This window comes from Salmo salar, unplaced genomic scaffold (assembly GCF_905237065.1).
Source record: "Salmo salar unplaced genomic scaffold, Ssal_v3.1, whole genome shotgun sequence".
In the NCBI taxonomy this organism is placed as follows: Eukaryota; Metazoa; Chordata; class Actinopteri; order Salmoniformes; family Salmonidae; genus Salmo; species Salmo salar.
In genome coordinates this window covers 94,886-116,333 of record NW_025550056.1, presented here as the reverse complement: position 1 = coordinate 116,333, position 21,448 = coordinate 94,886, and the positions used below count along the sequence as shown (strand labels likewise).

Here is a 21,448-nt window from a genome sequence, read left to right as displayed (position 1 = left end):
AATAATGAAAATGACTGCAGTTTCTACTGGTCATTGTTTTCAGGCTGGTTGTATTGGTGCTAGCTAGGTACCAAGCTAAAGCTAGCTACCCAAGAAGTTGCGGTCGAACAAATGAAGCTTCATTACCAACGCGGTGTTGTAAACACATAGTTCGTGGCCAGTGTTTGCTTGTTTGCCTACTTTTTGTACAGCTTTGACAGTGCTACTGTATCTTTTTGACAAGCAAAGACCCAAACGGCCTTCCATAAACGCCGTTCCATAGAAATCCTGGTTGAGAATGAAACGACTGAACAAGGAAACAGCACAGCAAGTAAGTGAAGAAATTGGTTTTGATTATGTTTCACTGGTAATGGGGACATACGTAAATGCCAACAGTAACTTTTTGGTGCGTGTGTGTAACCTTTATTTAACTAGGCAAGTCGGTTAATAACAAATTCTTATTTACAATGATGGCCTACCCGGGCAAACCCGGACGACGCTGGGCCAGTTGTGTGCCGCCCAATCACGGCCTGATGTGATACAGCCTGGATTCGAACCAGGGACTGTAGTGACGCCTCTTGCACTGAGATGCTGTGCCTTAGACGTGTGTGTGTGTGTGTGTGTGTGTGTGTGTGTGTGTGTGTGAACTATTTAACTGTACTAGAATGCATAAAAGGCCGCAAAAATTTTCAGTATCGGTATCTGTTTTTTTTTTTGTCAAGGAAAATATCGGATATCAGTATTGGCAAAAAATGTCATATCGGTGCATCACTGCTACTGACACTTGCATGGTTTGACACCAGTATTGCCAGCATTTGTTTTATTCACTGGGTTATCTGGAGTGATCAGAGAGTAGACTAAAGAAGTGAAGTAGACAAACTGCCAGTGTTTTACAGTTCTATGAAATGAGCCTGTGTAGTTACTAACCCTTGTGATAGTGAGAGGAGGATGATATGAAATGAGTCTGTGTAGTTACTAACCCTTGTGATAGTGAGAGGAGGATGATATGAAATGAGTCTGTGTAGTTACTAACCCTTGTGATAGTGAGTGGAGGATGATATGAAATGAGTCTGTGTAGTTACTAACCCTTGTGATAGTGAGAGGAGGATGATATGAAATGAGTCTGTGTAGTTACTAACCCTTGTGATAGTGAGTGGAGGATGATATGAAATGAGTCTGTATAGTTACTAACCCTTGTGATAGTGAGTGGAGGATGATATGAAATGAGTCTGTGTAGTTACTAACCCTTGTGATAGTGAGTGGAGGATGATATGAAATGAGTCTGTGTAGTTACTAACCCTTGTGATAGTGAGTGGAGGATGATATAGGTCATAATTTTCATGACTTATGAGATACTTTTAGAATAGTTTTATTCCCCTTTTGCATTAGTGTTGGGCCAGTAACCGAAAGGTTGTTGGATTGAATCCCCGAGCTGACAAGGTAAAAATATGTAATTCTGCCCCTTGAGATATTTCTACTACTTGAGTGTTGTCAACCTGTGGTAAATTCAATTGATTGGACATGATTTGGAAAGGCACACACCTGTCTATATAAGGTCCCACATTTGACAGTGCATGTCCGAGCAAAAACCAAGCCATGAAGTCGACGGAATTGTCCGTAGATCTCCATGAAAGGACTAATTCACAAACTGGTAAAATGGCGGCGCCCACTCGGTCTGCGTCAACGGACTTCAGTGCAGGCAGAGAGAGAGAGAGAATTTTCATGGTTGCAGTACTGTTTTTATCGGTTTATCGGTTATCAGTTTTCTACATGTGTAATAACATTCAGACACCATTCTCTGTAGAGCTCCATAAAAGGATTATGTCAAGGCACAGATCTGGGGGAGGGTGGGAAAACATTAATGCAGTGTTTATTTTATTTTTTATTTAACCTTTACTTAACTAGGCAAATTGGTTAAGAACAAATAATTGTTTACAATGACGGCTTAACCCGGACTACACTGGGCCAATTGTGCGCCGCTAGTTTAGGGATTAGTGGTATTGGGGTAGAAGTCATCTCAGACATATAGCGCAGTACTGAGCTCTCAGCACATTCCTCCAGGCAATGATACAAGGTGCCTAAATGTGTGTTACATTTAACACACAGGTCTGGGGAATTAGGGGCAAATTTGTGGAGCTTAACAAGGGTGATATATGTTCTCATTATCCAATTGTATTGCAACAATCTCAGGGGGGTGTTTGTCTGTATCTGAGCTCTACAGCATATCATACCCCAGTCCTCTGCTGAAATGTATATGATATATATACCCCATTACACTGTACATATCCAAAAGTGGACCTAGAAGTTTGTCCTTAAATATCTACTAAATATCTATTGGGAGCCCATCTGGACCTGCCTCTTTACCTCCCTTCATATTGAAAATAGCATCAGATATTTCAACACCATCCAATTCCTTTTCCAGATCCAATTTAGTGTCTTCTGAAATAGAGGAAACATCAAGACCTGATTAGTTCTCAGGAGATTGAGTTGTAAAGTGTGTTGTAGTAGGAAGCAAATGTTTGGTTTATTTCTACAGGATCCATTGATAATTGTCCTGTTAATTATGAATTGCATTAATGGCTCTGGCTGAATTGAACTTCTTAATGCGCCAGGCCAGCAATATACCAGGTTTTTCACCTTGAACATAGGACTGTTTCAGCCTAGTTAAGCTGTTTGCAGCGTTTGAGATGGAAAGTTCTTCATACTGAGCTTTTTTTTTATATATACTTTTTTTTTATTGAGGAACACAAAGAAAGTACCAATACAGTAAAACAACAACAAAAAGATCTGGCAGTTACAGTGCACATCATACCTTCATCATATTAGTTACATTGACATCTTTGAATTAGAGCTTTTCCAAGTACAAAACCTATTTTTCCCCAGTATTCCTGACCTCTCTCCTCTTGTGTTCTTAAAGCAAAGGTCATACGCTCCATGTGGTTTACTGATTTTACAATGACTATCCATTGTGTCACTGTGGGAGGGTCTTTTTGTAGCCATTTCCCAGTGATAGCCTTTTTACTGGCTGCCAGAAGGACCTTCAAGAGGTACTTTTCTCTATTGTGTAAGTTATCAGGTATTTCACCCAAGTACAAAGAAATTAATGTTTGTTCTATGTCAAATCCCATTATTTTCCCAATGTTAGATCTTATTTCTCCCCAGTAGGTTTCGATTGCGGGGCAGGTTCAAAAGATGAGTGATATATCGAAACTTATAACATTCTTCCAATAGAATTCTCTCCATGACCTTGAGATGGAGTTTTATTGAGTCTCTAATATGTTCAACCATGTTTCATCAGTTATTTCAATGTTAAGTTCCACCTCCCATTTCTTTTTAATCTAGTTTGTAGAATGTTTATTTGAGGATTGAATACCCAAGTAGAGATTTGAAATAGTTTTCTTGTCACTCCCCAAGTTGTATGCGTTAGTGAATACTTGGATTCATTTTTGAGGTGCTCGAGGGTCAATCGCTTTTATCTCCCTTCAGAAATAGTGTCGAACTTGTAGGTATCTGTAAAAAATCTTGTTTATCCAAGCCATGTTTTTTTTACTTAGGTCCTGGAAGTTATCTAGGTCCCCATTCCTTATAATTGTACTGAATGATGTGATGCCTTTCTGCATCCGTTGTTTAAATCTGCTGTCCTGAGTTGCAGGGATGAAGCTGGGGTCGTATGCAGGCCAACTCAGCAGTTTGATCTCTGTCTAAATTATTTTGCTTAACTACCCTAAACCATGTGTTCAGAGAGAAATTAATCCACTGATTTTGTCTATTGTATATTTCTATTACCATGTCCATATTTTGTCCTCTCTGTCAAAGTAGCCTCAATGTCTTTCCATTTGGATTCGGATTCTGAATTGCACCAACACACCAGAGGGTTCAATTGGGCTGACACAAAATAATCTTTTAGGTTTGGTAAGGCCACACCCCCACAGTTGTTTGGTAATTGTAATGTTGTATATATAATTGTTGGTCTCCTACTGTTCCAGATAAACCTTGATATCCGTTTATCCCTAAACTGTTTAGGTGGGATTTCTATGGGCAGTGATTGGAACAAATACAGTAACCTCGGCAGGATGTTCATTTTGATTGTTTCAATTCTACTACTAAGATCTAAGGGAAGTGAATTCCACCTGTCTAGGTCATCATATATTTTCTTGATGATGTGATCATAATTCATGCAATAAAGTTTGGGTGTATTGTGGGAGAGTTTCAGTCATCTGGTGATTCTCAGTAACTATACTGTTCTCTTTGAAGCAGAAAGAAGAATCGATACAAGGTAAAATATTAAACATGTGTAAGCAGAATGAAGGCTGAGCCCATTTGAATGTACAGAGCTGGATCAATATCGAGTTAACCATTAGACATATAAAAAACAGTAAGCAGAATCCGTGTGGATGAGGCAAGGTAGATCAACACAGACGTGACTGTTCTGGGCCATATCTGATCTTGTGAAGGCTACTGGACATGGGTTAATCATACATAGACAACATCGGCCTGAACTTGTGAAGCCCTTTGGACAGGAACATTAGCTAATCAGTGATAGGCACCAGTAGGAGTATGCATGTCACGCCACAAATAGAATCTATGCCCCAATGTCTGAGCCAATAAGAGAATGGAAACTAAGCAAGACAACAAGATTCATAAAGTGGAGTGATGTTATGTAAGGGTCAGACTGTATAAAAGCCAAGTACTAAGAATGAAGAGTCAGTTCTTCCATGGAATTGCTCGGCTTTGTTACTTTTGTAATAAAGTCTATTTGAATTCACAAGCTCCGGTATCTGAGAAGTATTTGATTCAATATTTTCCACAACAGTATCTTTTGGTAGATATAATCCAAGATATTTAATGGATGAAGAGGTCCAGTGGAAGTTATACCTACTCTTCAGCTCTTCCTGTGGGGTATAATTATATACTAGAGCTTGGGTCTTGTGTACGTTAAGCACATACCCTGAAAATGTTTGTAAAACATCCATCAATCTAGGTACAGCCTGGGTCTTTAAGGAATAACAGAACGTCATCAGCATACATGCATATCTTATGTTCACTGCCTCTTATTGTTATTCCCTCTAAAGTTGGGTCCTGTCTTATTGCCTGTGCTAATGGTTCGAGGTACAAGGAGAAGAGCGTGGGTGAAATACTACAGCCTTGTCTTGTTCCTCGCTCGTGACAAATGTCCATTTATCTTTATTCTAGCGGTCGGACCTGAATACAGTGTTTTGATGCACTGTATCACTTCTTTGTTGAAACCAAATCTTTCCATAACTTGGAATAGGTAATCCCATCCCACTGAATCAAATGCTTTTTCTGCATCTAGACTGATTAATATTGCACTTGTCTTATTCTGAGTAATGTGGTCCATGACATGTAGTGTTCTCCTTATATTGTCCTGTGTCTGCCTATTTTGTATGAAACCAGTTTGATCTCCGTCAATCAACACCATATGAACTGGAAATGCAATTGGTTTTTGATTGAAATAATACAGTGAAGACAAGGTTCAAACAAAACTTGTACTAAATGTTTTTTCCCATTTATGCATTTATGTGAATTTGGGAAATCTACTATAGTTTAAGTGCACTAACGTTGTGTAGACTAATTTAAAGTGTATACTTTGTCTAATATGAATTAATTCATGTTTTGTTGTCAATGCTTACCTACCAGATCTATTGAAATGAGAACAGTGCTTGACTTAGACAGGAGCTCACCGGAGCTGAGAACCGTCACCTCAAATGTCTACTGTTTGAGCTCATGGTCCTCTTATAGAATATTAGTTCAACAGTATTGTGGGGCTCCTGCACCTAAATATAAACAGTACCGGTACATTTCATGTTGTTGCCTGTGATGTCTGGTGAGGACCTGCCTTACAACAGGCCTACAAGCCCACAATCCAGGACCCTGCGCATCTTTCTTTTGGTGTTTTTCAGAGTCCGTAGAAAGGCCTCTTTAGTGTCCTAAGTCTTCATAACTGTGACCTTAATTGCTTAAGCTGTTCATGTCTTAACTACCGTTCCACAGGTGCATGTTCATTAATTGTTTATGGTTCATTGAACAAGCATAGGAAACAGTGTTTAAACCCATTACAATGAAGATCTGTTTAGTTATTTGGATTTTCAAATTATCTTTGAAAGACAGGGTCCTGAAAAAGGGACGTTTCTTTTTTTGCTGAGTTTATAATCGGGCGCCATCTTTAAAAACCACATGAGTACATGCATCCATCATGCCTCGTGTTAACATTGCAGGCTGGTGGTGATGGTGTGGAGTGTGTTTTCATGGCACATATTGGGCCCCTTGATAAGTGGAGCAACGTTTGAATGCCACAGGATATCTAAAACATCATTGCCAATCAGGTGCATCCCTCAATGGCAGCAGTTTATCCATCTGCAAATTGATTTTTTTCAGCAGGATAATGCCCCATGCCACAAGGCTAGGATTGTCCAGGAATGGTTTCATGAACATGACAGTGAATTCAGCCAACTACCAGCCAAATTGACACAAGTGTGGGAGGCATTGGAGTCAATAAGGGCCAGCATCCCTGTAGAACACTTGACACCTTGTAGAGTACATGCCCCGATGAACTGAGGCTGTTCTGAGGGCAAAGGGGGTCCAACTCCGTATTGTGTTTCTAATGTTTTGGACATTCAGCGTCTATTGACACACATTACAGACAGTAGCCAGCCTACAAGTAGCAAAATAGAACTCACTTGATTGAACATTACATTGAAATAGGCCTATAGCCAACTGATTATACACTACATTACCAAAAGTATGTGGACACACCTTCAAATTAGTGGATTCGGCTATTTTAATCACACCCGTTTCTGACAGGTGTATAAAATGGAGCACACAGCCATGCAATCTCCATAGTCAAACTATTAAGGCTCAGGAGAAGACCAGGATGCAGACATTTTAGAAGTAACAAAAGTGTATTACTAAAACAGGGGGGCAGGCAAACGACAGGTCAAGGGCAGGTAGAGGTCAGTTATCCTGGGTGGTGTGACAAGGTACATAACCGCAGGGAGGCAGAATGGTCAAAACCAGGAAAACAGGGAAAACAGGAACTAGAAAAAAACAGGAGCACTGGGAAAACGGTGTTACGCTTGATGAGACAAATTGAACTGGCAACAGACAGAGAACACAAGTATAAATACACTGGGGATAATGGTGGAAGATGGGTGACACTTGGAGGGGGGTGGAGACAAGCACAAAGACAGGTGAAACAGATCAGCGTGTGACACAAACATTGGCAGTAGAATGGCCTTACTGAAGAGCTCAGTGACGTTCAACATGGCACCCTCATAGGATGCCACCTTTCCAGAAAGATAATTCCAATAGACGCCACCATAGAGAAGGAAATTCGTTATCACCTTTGTGCAAAACAAATCCATAGAATTTTTTCATGAATTGTCTTCGAGACCGATTTTTTTCCTCCACCAATCACAGCCAAAGTTATTAGCGTTTTATATTCATGCTATTACATGGAAGAGCTTGTACCACATGCAGAAGGAAAAACAATGGAAATCACTCACGTGCTCTCATCCAGGACCTGCTCATTCAATGTGATTGGTTACTGACATTGGAAGATGAGACAGACTGACTGAAGTGAATGGATAATCCAGGATCTGCTGTTTGTATGTGGCTGCTTTGAAAGTGAACTGTGTTTGTGTGTGATCAGGGGTGTATTCATTCCACCGATTCTGTAGAAAACGTTTCTTAAAACGGAAGCAAACGGAATGAAACTGGGATAAACATACCAGAATTTGTCCAATAGAAACTCTTGGACTAATGATTACACCCTAGATCAGATAGATACAGGCAAGAGTGTGCAAGGCGGTATTGAATGTGTCAATGTCTGTCTCAAATTTCTCTCTACCTGTGCACCTACGTTGTAAACTTTCCTTCATAGGCTAAGTTGTAGCAAGCACAGGATGGGTATGGGGAAAATTAGAGTACCATGTAGTAGCCTAAACCTATTGATGTTACATTGAGCTGGTTGAATGGCATATGAATGACAGTCATCCAACATATTCTTTTAGAAATAAGGCCGTGGTCATGAAAAAAAAAAAAGAACGTCCCTCCCTCATCTTAAACTCCACCGACCGCCACTGGCATTTACTAATGGGCTCCTGAAACCGGAACTAGCAAGATGTCAGCCTCCATGAACAGGCATATGCAACCGTGAGTAGATTACGTTCAAAACAACGGTCGGCCATCTTGGAGGCTGTCTCTAGTTCTTATTATAACTAAATGCATTGTGGGCTTCCACCATTTTAATGTAGTCAACTGGGTGGGACTTCCAGATTCATTGGCTGAGATCTCCTGGTGACTCCGTTGGAGTCATGTCCAACTGGGTCATCAGGAGGGATAAGCCAATTGTGAAGAAGAAAATGTACCACTTCGAATGGAGAATGGGCAGATTCGATTATGCTGAGCCACAGGGCACCGTTTTATGGCCTGTGGTGTAAACGGTGAACAGGCAAATGCGGCAAGGGAGGAGCGCTCTTCTCAAATAGAAAGGTGCAGATTACGGTTCTGTCATTTAGTCAACAAGGTGCATCATCCAGGAACATACATCTCTTCCATAAAATATTTGCTCGAATTTTTTCATGTGAAAACACAGAATCCTACTCATTGCGCCAAGTGCTTAATTACAACACTTTTGTTTTGAGGAGACTTCCCTGTGGGCTTTGAATGTGGCACCTGTCTCCCGCCTGGAAGGCAGCCCAGTTCCAAAACGAATGCCATCAATTTTCACCCCTTGCAAAAACAAGGCCAGATTAATCGAATCCCCTCAATGCCGCTGCATATTCTGTCACAGACGCTATCATGACACAGATACAAAGATGAGTCCTCTATCCATCTCTATGGATGCGCACCATTGTTCAGAATAAAGAAAGCAGCAGAGGTGAAGACGATCATTTTTGTCTCCGTTTCTATTCATTACTACAGGTTGGTAATAGCACGTTTACACTTCCTAATATCGACATAACATGATAGGTAACAAATCCGTCAAGGGATTACCAGATTTTATGTGTTATTTTTGTGTCGTGATGAAGACGAAGTCATATAGCTTGAGATTTGGGGTTTGTCTGAGTTAATGTACACAATTTTGTCAAGGTAATTTAAAAATAATCAATTTATTTGAGATTTCTGAGTTCGTTTTATATGGTTATTGGTTGTGTAAAAAAATAAATCTCACGAGCTGGTAAAATGGCGGCGCCCACTGTCTGCGCCCACTGTCTGATCATACATTTATGTAGTTGGTACAGTATATTAACTAATATACATTGGTTCTAACTTATACCATTATTTATTCGTTTATGCTCCCCTCATATATAAACCACGTACACAAGATGGTAATTTTGATGACACATGGTGAGCTTACTGCCTATTGTACATGGTAAAATGGTGCGCACCAAATTGTAGTTCACATTTTGGTATGGAAAACGGCTGTGATGATTTTTCTTCAATATTCATCAGATATGAACACAATTACAATCTTTAGAGAATACAAATCTCATTTAATGTATGGAAAAACGTATTTGAGTGAACATTATCAAGCCAGCAGCAGACGAACAGAACCTGAATTATCTCCCCCTCTCCCTGGTTTTAGCTTGCTGCTATCACTGTCTAGGTTTAGGATATTTAGCCCATACCAGTGACAAACAAACGATGTTATTGACACATGGCGGGATCAAACATAGTCTAGCTCACTTATTTCGCCAGCTAGAAAGAAACGGACACAAATTAATTCCGAATCGGAGCAAGCTAAGGTCAGCTAATGCCTCTTCAACAAGAAGCAACTGTGACAACATTGATCCCAAACTCCCAAAATAAACTTTCCCATTGAGCAAAATCCACTCTTCTAAAGAAAACCTGGCTCCTGGACTACTCCAAAATGCCAACCGATCCACGATGGAATACATGGCCACATCTTGGTTTAGCACACCATCCACACACACACAGTTTCGACCCCAGCCACAGGGCTCTATACAGAGCCATGCACAGACCTTTTGGGGAGCATGTGCTCAAGCTAAAAAAGGACAGCCCCCAAAAAAGAATTCCCAGCAACTGTGGTCACAGACTCATAGAGTACCTAGTGGTTAGAGCGTTGGGCCAGTAACCGAAAGGTTGCTGGATCGAATCCCCGAGCTGACAAGGTAAAAATGTGTCGTTCTGCCCGAGCAAAGCATTTTAACCCACTGTTACCCGGGCGCCGAAGATGTAGATGTCAATTTAAGGCAGCCCCCTGCACCTCTCTGATTCAGAGGGGTTGGGTTAAATGTGGAAGACACATTTCAGTTGAAGGCATTCAGTTGTACAACTGACTAGGTATCCCCCTGTCCTTTCCTAATACCCATAAAACCTAGCAGTTAAACATGAAATGGTTCCAATCGTTTTTCCATCATTCATTTTTCCCCATAGGGGATTTTAGAATCACTTAAAATAAGGGATGTGTTTCATGTAGACTTACCCTGGCATGACATTTTGATAACATTGTAAATCTCTCTAGGACACGGTGACTTTTATCAATATACACTGCTCAAAAAATAAAGGGAACACTTAAACAACACACCCTAGATCTGAATGAATGAAATAATCTTATTAAATACTTTTTTCTTTACATAGTTGAATGTGCTGACAACAAAATCACACAAAAATAATCAATGGAAATCCAATTTATCAACCCATGGAGGTCTGGATTTGGAGTCACACTCAAAATTAAAGTGGAAAACCACACTACAGGCTGATCCAACTTTGATGTAATGTCCTTAAAACAAGTCAAAATGAGCCTCAGTAGTGTGTGTGGCCTCCACGTGCTTGTATGACCTCCCTACAACGCCTGGGCATGCTCCTGATGAGGTGGCGGATGGTCTCCTGAGGGATCTCCTCCCAGACCTGGACTAAAGCATCCCCCAACTCCTGGACAGTCTGTGGTGCAACGTGGCGTTGGTGGATGGAGCGAGACATGTTGTCCCAGATGTGCTCAATTGGATTCAGGTCTGGGGAACGGGCGGGCCAGTCCATAGCATCAATGCCTTCCTCTTGCAGGAACTGCTGACACACTCCAGCCACCTGAGGTCTAGCATTGTCTTGCATTAGGAGGAACCCAGGGCCAACCGCACCAGCATATGTTCTCACAAGGGGTCTGAGGATCTCATCTCGGTACCTAATGGCAGTCAGGCTACCTCTGGCGAGCACATGGAGGGCTGTGCGGCCCCCCAAAGAAATGCCACCCCACACCATGACTGACCCACCACCAAACCGGTCATGCTGGAGGATGTTGCAGGCAGCAGAACGTTCTCCATGGCGTCTCCAGACTGTCACGTCTGTCACGTGCTCAGTGTGAACCTGCTTTCATCTGTGAAGAGCACAGGTCGCCAGTGGCGAATTTGCCAATCTTAGTGTTCTCTGGCAAATGCCAAACGTCCTGCACGGTGTTGGGCTGTAAGCACAACCCCCACCTGTGGACGTCGGGCCCTCATACCACCCTCATGGAGTCTGTTTCTGACCGTTTGAGCAGACACATGCACATTTGTGGCCTGCTGGAGGTCATTTTGCAGGGCTCTGGCAGTGCTTCTCCTGCTCCTCCTTGCACAAAGGCAGAGGTAGCGGTCCTGCTGCTGGGTTGTTGCCCTCCTACGGCCTCCTCCACGTCTCCTGATGTATTGGCCTGTCTCCTGGTAGCGCCTCCATGCTCTGGACACTACGCTGACAGACACAGCAAACCTTCTTGCCACAGCTCGCATTGATGTGCCATCCTGGATGAGCTGCACTACCTGAGCCACTTGTGTGGGTTGTAGACTTCGTCTCATGCTACCACTAGAGTGAAAGCACCGCCAGCATTCAAAAGTGACCAAAACATCAGCCAGGAAGCATAGGAACTGAGAAGTGGTCTGTGGTCTCCACCTGCAGAACCACTCCTTTATTGGGGGTGTCTTGCTTATTGCCTATAATTTCCACCTGTTGTCTATTCCATTTGCACAACAGCATGTGAAATTTATTGTCAATCAGTGTTGCCTCCTAAATGGACAGTTTGATTTCACAGAAGTGTGATTGACCTGGAGTTACATTGTGTTGTTTAAGTGTTCCCTTTATTTTTTTGAGCAGTATATTTGCCTGTATTTACCCCCCCCCAAAAAAGAAATGCTAATTAGCGTCTAAATGTGGCTATCATAAAGAACTACAAATGCCATGTTGATCTGGATGAGACTGCTGAAGTGAGGAAAAGTAAGAGTCTCTGGATTAACTATTTAATGTTAGCTAAATGTAGTAATGAATAAATTGGCTACATTTATTTAAATGACCAATTCTGTGTACTGTCTTGTGCAAGTTTTACATTGACACAATACCTGTTAGTAAAGGTGTCAGCTAGAGATGACGTGCAGGCGCTTCCAGGAAATTGTAGTTTTTCATTATGTCTACTTTGACTCTAATTAGCATTTTCAAATCTGAGAGGAAATAGAGCCAAATATATTGGAGAAAAAAGTTGCCTCGTCCGAGAGAGATTTACATGGTTATCAACAAATCCCCTATGATCTGGCCACAGTTCCTGACATATCGTACTGCTCTTATTCTGTCATTTCTGGATTTTTTAAAATAATTTCTGTTTTTCTGTGGCTTCATCCAAATTGTATTCTTATTCAGACTCTTGAAATATTTGCTCTATACAGGCAAAATGTACCCTTAACATGTGAATGCAATTCCGCTCCTTTGTAAAGACAGCAAATATATGTTGTGCATGTATGGTACATGTTATTTATGTGCTCTTCAATGCAAATGAATGACAAAAATCATAATAGAAATCCCCTATGGATTGGAACCGTTTCCTTTCTTGACCGCTAGGTTTTATGGGTATTATGACACCTCCACTGTGGGGCTCTGTTGAGCTATTATTACAAGAAGAGGGGAAAGCAGCACCATCTGAGGAGTAAAGTATTCAGATAAACTATTTAGAACAGGAAATGCACAACTTCAAGTGTAATTGAGGTTTAAAAAGGCTTCTGAATTCCAGACATTGTAAGACATACTGTAGCCTACCATGACTATAGCCAACCCAACTCCATTTGTTACCACTATCATGTATCCTACCATGACTATAGCCAACCCTACTCCATGTGTTGCCACTATCATGTATCCTACCATGACTATAGCCAACCCAACTCCATTTGTTGCCACTATCATGTATCCTACCATGACTATAGCCAACCCAACTCCATTTGTTGCCACTATCATGTATCCTACCATGATTATAGCCAACCCAACTCCATTTGTTGCCACTATCATATATCCTACCATGATTATAGCCAACCCAACTCCATTTGTTGCCACTATCATGTATCCCAGTGGTTTGCAAACTTTTTTGACCCGTGACCCACAAAAAGGAATGGTACAATATTGTGCAATATGCGTGCACACGCAAACATGAGCGCACAATTGCTACGCAAATGTAGCCTGTCATTACAGCCATAAAAGGCAAGATAGGCTACAGAAACAAACTGCATTTTACACCTGCATTTGGAGCTGAAAGTCATTCATGTTAGCAGGCAGAATCAACTAGGGATTTATCATGTCACTTCTTCTCTGGAGTCTAGAGCAGAATCAACTAGGGATTTATCATGTCCCTTCTTCTCTGGAGTCTAGAGCAGAATCAACTAGGGATATATCATGTCACTTCTTCTCTGGAGTCTAGAGCAGAATCAACTAGGGATTTATCATGTCCCTTCTTCTCTGGAGTCTAGAGCAGAATCAACTAGGGATTTATCATGTCACTTCTTCTCTGGAGTCTAGAGCAGAATCAACTAGGGATATATCATGTCAGAATCATACAGCTACATGTAGCAGAGGAGGTTGCAGGATCAGATGGAAAGCATGTGCTGTCTGCACCAGCCATCACTGTGGAGGGCAGCCTGCCTGCAGAGTGCATATGCTTGTTGCCAGCCGGGTAGCCCTGTTCTTCCTCACAAATATCATAAATTCACCATGTTAAATCTTCATCCTATGATATTGAAGGCAGTGTGATGTAACAGCTGCTTATCTATAGACATATAGCCAGTAGGCACCCAAACAAGGCTTGTATGAAATAGGAAAATTATCAATCAAATCACCAGGTTTTGGCAAAGACGAGTCGGTAGTAGAGACGAGTCGGTAGTAGAGACGAGTCGGTAGTAGAGACGAGTCGGTAGTAGAGACGAGTCGGTAGTAGATTGCTAAACTGTATTCTATATGGATGATAAACGTAGGCTTACTCTGTTTTTGCCAAACTAGAGGAAATGAAAAGCTTACTTTTTTTTACTGACTGTCATTGAAAGATTAGTGGAATCTGTGTGGGTAGCTGGACAGGTAGGATGACTGACAGTGAAGGTGAACAGGTGGTCACGGGTCAGGTGACAGAGGAATGGATGAGACTGAGGCAGGAATTCCTTTAACCATAAAGTGGTATATTTACTGGGTAGTCTGTGCTGCATAACAAAGGAAACAGAATAACATGTATCCAAGCAAATTCATAATCACAAAGACCAAATCATAACAATCATTCATTATTAACATAATTAGATAATTCAGCTCAATAAGAAGTCAATCGGAATCATCCTTGAGTCATTTAGGCTCTTAACTATTCATCATAATCATAAGAATATAAATAATTCAGTCAGTGATCGGTTATTCAGTCTATAATCCCCATCAGTTTGATATCAGAATTGATCAGTTCAGCAAACAATGACGTTTCATATTTCACACTTTCAAGTTTGTCCTCATATGTACATATAATTTCATAGCATATTAACCATATATCGATGGCATAATTGGCCTGTTATGATCTGTAGGGCTGTGATCATTGATCATTTACATTACACAATAGGTTTGAAGCGTGCGCTCCAAGCCGCGCTCCGCGGTAATAACTATAAACAATAACTGATGGTCCGCTCTCCCTGTCGCTACAGATAGTTCAGATGAAAGGTAACAGATTCGGTGGATTCATGGACGCACAGAACGTCTGGATTAGACAGAGTTAAGGAAGAGGAAGCAGCGAGATCGGGCGATGGCGATTTCCTCCTTTTAATGAGTTGACATCTGTCGGACATTTCCACCTGATCTAATTAAAGCGCCCCTGGCCCAGCTGAGCAAGTGGCCATGAATTAAAGGATTCTTCCACCAACTCCATGGGCCTTTTCTACAGTCATTGATCAACAATCAAGACATGCAACGTTTTGGTTCTGAAACATAGATGAGCATTTATAAAAGACTTGCGGGCAGTGGGTTCAGAACAACAACAATATATATAACACACCACCGCCGAAAAGGGCATTTTGGAGACTGGAAGGGCAAATGGGAATGTGCTCTGCAGAGGGAGAGCCCGTTCTGTGCACGTACCTGGCTCTATACGTAAACATTAACCTCCATCGTGACCAAAACTATTTTATCCCGTATGTTTGCACGATTTATAGTATGACAGCGCCGGAAATTAGCTACCAACATCTAGCAGACATGTTACTTTAGCGTTAATCAGTGTGGTTAGGGGTTAGGTTTAAAATCACATTAAGAAGAGATGGCCAAGTTGATTTAGATGGAAGACGTGATCTGAATGCGGTAGCTCTGTAGCTAGCTAGCTAGCATAGTAAACTAGCTCTTTCACTTAAGTTACCTGGTGAAGCTATAATGCTCGGTCTTTGCTGCTGCTGTCTGTTTCTGATACTTTCTAACCACGTTGTTGGTATGGACAGCATCCACTTTGAAATGGAACGTTTTGCTGAAGCCCTCCTTCCATTGTTGATAGCCATGAAAGTGAAATGCCCCACAGATTGACGAGTAGATGTCAAATTCGCCAGCATTGTGGCCACAAATGTATCCCGCTTTTTAAAGTGTTTCATTTGCGTGGCCATAGTCACATTTGCACAGCAAGTGTTGCTACAACCTGCTACCACACAAAGCTCGGCCATCTTGATGAATAAAAATGCAATTGCTAGCTAGCTCTATCCATAATACTAACCCACAATGTTGTTTTGTTTACCCACGAGTACAGTGCATTCGGAACGTATTCAGACCCTTTTTCTTTTTCTACATTTTGATACGTTACAGCCTTATTCTAAAATTGATTAAATAAAATGTTTTCCTCATCAATCTACACACAATACCCCATAATGACAAAGCGAAAACATGTTAAGGAATTTTTGCAAATGTAAAATCAATAAATAACAGAAATACCTTATTTACATACATATTCAGACCCTTTGATATGAGACTCGAAATTGAGCTGTGGTGCATTCTGTTTCCATTGATCATCCTTGAGATGTTTCTACAACTTGATTGGAGTCCAGCTGGGGTAAATTCAATGCATTGGACATGATTTGGAAAGGCACACACCTGTCTATGTAAGGTCCCACAGTTGACAGTGCATGTCAGAGCTAAAGCCAAGCCATTTGGTCGAAGGAATTGTCCATAGAGCGCCGAGACAGTAGATTGTATAGTCATAATTTAGGCAAATAATATAACTCAATCGCTGTTTGCAAATGTTCAATGCATGTCTGAGCACGTAGTTGCGTAGAATAGGCGATCTATATCGGATACGTTTCTTGGCCTTTTAAAAACATATTTAATGCTATTCTACTACACTCTATATGACTGGAGATATTAGCAGAATATTTGTTAGATCGAAAAAAAATCCAGGGTAGTCTAGTCTACTCTGCTAACAATGACCAACAGATCCATAAAAATGATGTCTCCATAAAATGGTCCTACGAGAAGGGGAGACACACAAAGTTGTCAATTATGTCTGAGTGTTGGAGTGTGCCCCTTGCCATCTGTAAATAAATACATAAAAAACTAGAAAATCATCTGGTTTGCTTAATATTAGGAATTTGATGTATGACATTTACTTTAACTTTTTACTTTCACTCAAGTATGCATATGTAGTACTTTTTCCACCACTGACCAATGGGTTTTAAGTGAAACAATACAGTGTAGACAAGTTTATTCAGTAAAATAGTACATAGTGCTGCCTACAACATACTGCAACCTTGTACTAAATGTTTGTGATTCATTTATGCATTATTTTAATGTAGGGAAATCTACTATAGGTTAAGTGCACTTATGTTGTGTAAATTAAAGTGTGCACTTGTCTAATGTGAATTAATGTTGTCAATGCTTAGTTGAACAATAAAAAAAAATATATATATTTTGAATAAAGGAAGTGCAAGAACTGTCAAGAAAATAACTGTTGTGTCCGTTTGTCTTTATTACTACAGGCCAACTCAGATTAAGTCTGAGGCCGGTAACATCAACAGTGAGGGCAAACCCAGCCTGCCTCTCTCCTTCCACACTGAGTCCAATCCTACAGTCACTGGGTCCTGATTGTGACAGTGGAGCCCAGTTTGCACTGCAGGATCCAGAGATGGCATCAGTGAAGCTGGAAGACTGCAGTCAAACACTGGAGCTGAATGTCAACATTAAAGATGAAGAAGAGGAGGAGAAGATTGGGACATCTGTTTCTTATGGTAAGAGCGGTTTCTATCTATCTATAAGTTATCTTCATAAGCTAGACCTCCATAAGTTATCACCCAGTCTATTGCTAGGTAGAATTCTGTATCTGACTCACACATGACCCCTGACATTCTATTGCTTGTGTTGTTTGTTCCAACTCCCCACTGTGCATGAAATGTTACAGTAGAACTGTTTCATGATGAACTGTTTCTGTGAGAAGGTAGATGTTATTTCATTTTACTGAGACTTGCATAGTTTGACACTAGTATTGTCAGAATTTGTTTTATTAAATTCCAGTTATTTCAGGAAGATCACTGAAATTACAATTATCTTCAGTGCTTTTCAAAGAGGAACATTTGAAATAGAAATTTGGTTCATTTGAATTGAGTGTAATTAAAAATTGAATTGACCCCAACCCTGGTAGTTACTAACCCTTGTGATAATGAGTGGAGGATGATATGGCATGTATACATTTGACATGTATATCACACCAATTGACTGGTTCTTCTGATGTTGTTCACACAGGAGACCATGTTGATACATTATCTACATCCAGAGAGCAACAGCAGGAAGATCACAGAGCTAAGAGGTCTCACCACTGCCCACATTGTGAGGAGATTTTCCCATTTCTATCAAAGCTAAAAATACACCTACAAATACACACAGGAGAGAAGCCTTATTCCTGCACTGACTGTGGGACGCGCTTCACAACATCAAGGGCTCTGACAGTTCATCAGAGAGTGCACACTGGAGAGAAGCCTTACTCCTGCTCTGACTGTGGGAAGAGTTTCTCAGGATTGGGTCACTTAAAAAGACACCAACGTATACACACAGGAGAGAAGCCTTACTCCTGCTCTGACTGTGGGAAGAGTTTCTCTCAACAGAGCAGCTTAAACTCGCACAAACATATACACACAGGAGAGAAGCCTTACTACTGCTCTGACTGTGGAAAATGCTTCACAGCATCATTTGAGTTAAAAGTTCATCAGAGAACACACACAGGAGAGAAGCCTTACTACTGCTCTGACTGTGGGATGAGTTTCTCTCAACAGAGCAGCTTAAAGTCACACCAACGTATACACACAGGAGAGAAGCCTTACTCCTGCTCTGACTGTGGGAAGAGTTTCTCTCATCAAAGCAGCTTAAAATCACACCAACATATACATAAAGCAGAGAAGCCTTACTCCTGCTCTGACTGTGGGAAGTACTTCACAACATCTGCTGAGGTAAAAGTTCACAAGAGAACACACACAGGAGAGAAGCCTTACTGCTGCTCTGACTGTGGGAAGAGTTTCTCTCAACAGAGCAACTTAAAAACACACAAACTTATACATACAGGAGATAAGCCTTTCTCATGCTCTGACTGTGTGAAGTGCTTCACAACATCATCTGAGCTAAAAGTTCATCAGAGAACACACACAGGAGAGAAGCCTTACTCCTGCTCTGACTGTGGGAAGAGTTTCTCTCAACAGAGCAACTTAATAACACACCAACGTATACATAAAGGAAAGAAGCCTCATCAGTTCTCTCAGGCCAGTTAAGATTAAAGTCACTCCATCACTTCATTCTCATCTCATAAAGGAAGTGGTAAGAGTGCATTTGATAACATTAAGAGAGTAACACACTATTGTAATCCTATTGTTTCTCACTGTGAGAACTTTACAGAGGAAAAGGAGCGTTATAGAATGTTAGCCTCTCTTTACTTTAGGGATCAGTATTCACCTTGTCAGTTCTGGTGTGTTTTGTTAGCTTCTACTGTAAAGATATTGAGATTACCTTGGATTTGCCCTTAGCGTTGAAAACCCTCTGAGGGATCTCTTGTTAAAAACAATGGAGTGTGATGGTTGACTGGGTGGTACTGCTTCCCTCTGCAGTTCTCTGTGGGAATGAGTTAGTAGATACAACATGTATCAGATAGAGATGATGTGATGATCAGTGTTCTGTGGGAATGAGTTAGTAGACACAACATGTATCAGATAGAGATGGTATGATGATCAGTTTTCTGTGGGAATGAGTTAGTAGACACAACATGTATCAGATAGAGATGGTGTGATGATCAGTTTTCTGTGGGAATGAGTTAGTAGACACAACATGCATCAGATAGAGATGATGGATCAGTATCCTGTGGGAATGAGTTAGTAGATGATCAGTTTTCACCATTAGTTTGGGTGGATACTTTTATTTCTACTAAATGGCTTTTGTTTAATGATACACAGGTTATAAAACAAATACATGTGTTTATTAAATTGTCTTTTAAAACTAGATTCACTATTTTAGTCATTGATGATTAATGTATTTGGATAACTGCAATGAATGTAATTGAATTACTAATGAAAAATAAATGTTGTACATGCATTTTTGCTGGTCAACCTCTGGGTTATCTTTACAGAAAATACAATGTTTTTGTTTAAATCATGGCATTCAAAATATATTTACATTTATCTACTCAAAAACATGTCACTACACATCACCACAGGGACAAGCCATTTTGCTAGCCACCTGTATTTTTCTACAATGCATACAAATATGTTAATCAGTATAAAGGACTTACATATGTTTCCTTATGTAAAACCAGTTAAATAAAATGAAAAATGTATTTGTCTGTATTCATTTTGAATAGTTTTCTAAGGTGCCACAGTCCAGGGACAGCATTACCACAACAATTCAAGAATGGCCCACTTACTATTGGGGAATTAGAATTCAAGAATTCTTAGAATTCTATTTAGCATTTTGGGACAAAGTAGCTCTCGTGTTTACACATGACAACACATGACACTTAATTCAGTGCTTCCTAGTTCCATGTATCAAACTGTTATTTCAGTTATATTAAAATCAGTAAAATCTGTAGGGTCCCCTGCTGTTTACAAGGTTCAGCTGTGTAATGATCATGCTGTTTAATCAGCTTCTTGATATGCCATACCTGTCAGGTGGATGGATTATCTTGGCGAAGGAGAAATGCTCACTAAACAGGGATGTAAACAAATTTGTGCACAACATTTGAGAGAAATAAGCTTTTTGTGCATGTGGAACATTTCTTTACATCTTTACATGTTGCGTTTATATTTTTGTTCAGTATAGTTTGAACATGTAACCTTTTTTCTATGGAAAAGAAATGCATGTTTCTGGTCGATGCACCTAGCTGCCTTGTTGACAACATGACAGAGAGGCAAAGATTACTGTTTGGAGGGCTCCTCCCTCCCTGCTTTTTGCACTCAGTGAGAGCACACAATTAAAAAAATTGAATAACCTGTTAGGGACACCAATATCCAATGGTAGAGTGTGGCGCGAAATACAAATACCTTAAAAATGCTATAACTTCAATTTCTCAAACATATGACTATTTTACACCATTTTAAAAGACTCGTTAATCTAACCACATTGTCCAATTTCAAAAAGGCTTTACAGCGAAAGCAAAACATTAGATTATGTCAGGAGAGTACCCTGCCAAAAATAATCACACAGCCATTTTCAAAGCAAGCATATATGTCACAAAAACCAAAACCACAGCTAAATGCAGCACTAACCTTTGATGATCTTCATCAGATGACACTCCTAGGACATTATGTTATACAATACATGCATGTTTTGTTCAATCAAGTTCATATTTATATCAAAAAACAGCTTTTTATATTAGCATGTGATGTTCAGAACTAGCATACCCACCGCAAACTTCCTGTGAATTTACTAAATTACTCATGATAAACGTTTACAAAAAAACATAATTATTTTAAGAATTATAGATACAGAACTCCTTTATGCAATCGCGGTGTCAGATTTTAAAATAGCTTTTCGGCGAAAGCACATTTTGCAATATTCTGAGTAGATAGCTCGGCCATCACAGGCTAGCTAATTTGACACCCACCAAGTTTGGTGCTGACTAAACTCAGAATTACTATAAGAAAAATTGGACTACCTTTGCTGTTCTTCATCAGAATGCACTCCCAGGACTTCTACTTCAACAACAAATGTTGTTTTGGTTCGACATAATCCATAGTTA

General features: G+C 40.4%; 1 protein-coding gene across 1 annotated transcript; it reads left to right on the top strand.

The window, feature by feature from the left end:
• The first annotated feature begins 222 nt into the window (after positions 1 to 222).
• Positions 223 to 20,047, top strand: LOC106574951 (gastrula zinc finger protein XlCGF17.1-like). The gene is made up of 3 exons (XM_045713640.1): positions 223 to 310; positions 17,217 to 17,465; positions 17,977 to 20,047. The coding sequence occupies exons 2-3, from the start codon at positions 17,363 to 17,365 to the stop codon at positions 18,990 to 18,992; spliced, it is 1,119 nt and encodes a 372-aa protein (XP_045569596.1). The 5' UTR covers positions 223 to 310; positions 17,217 to 17,362; the 3' UTR covers positions 18,993 to 20,047.
• The last annotated feature ends 1,401 nt before the right edge of the window (positions 20,048 to 21,448 follow it).

What these genes read in the sequence shown, in the direction of transcription:
- LOC106574951 (XM_045713640.1), top strand. Translation starts at nt 17,363, where the DNA reads ATGGCATCAGTGAAGCTGGAAGACTGCAGTCAAACACTGGAGCTGAAT. An exon ending in TGGGACATCTGTTTCTTATG is followed by an intron (nt 17,466 to 17,976) that starts GTAAGAGCGGTT and finishes TTGTTCACACAG; the next exon opens with GAGACCATGTTGATACATTA.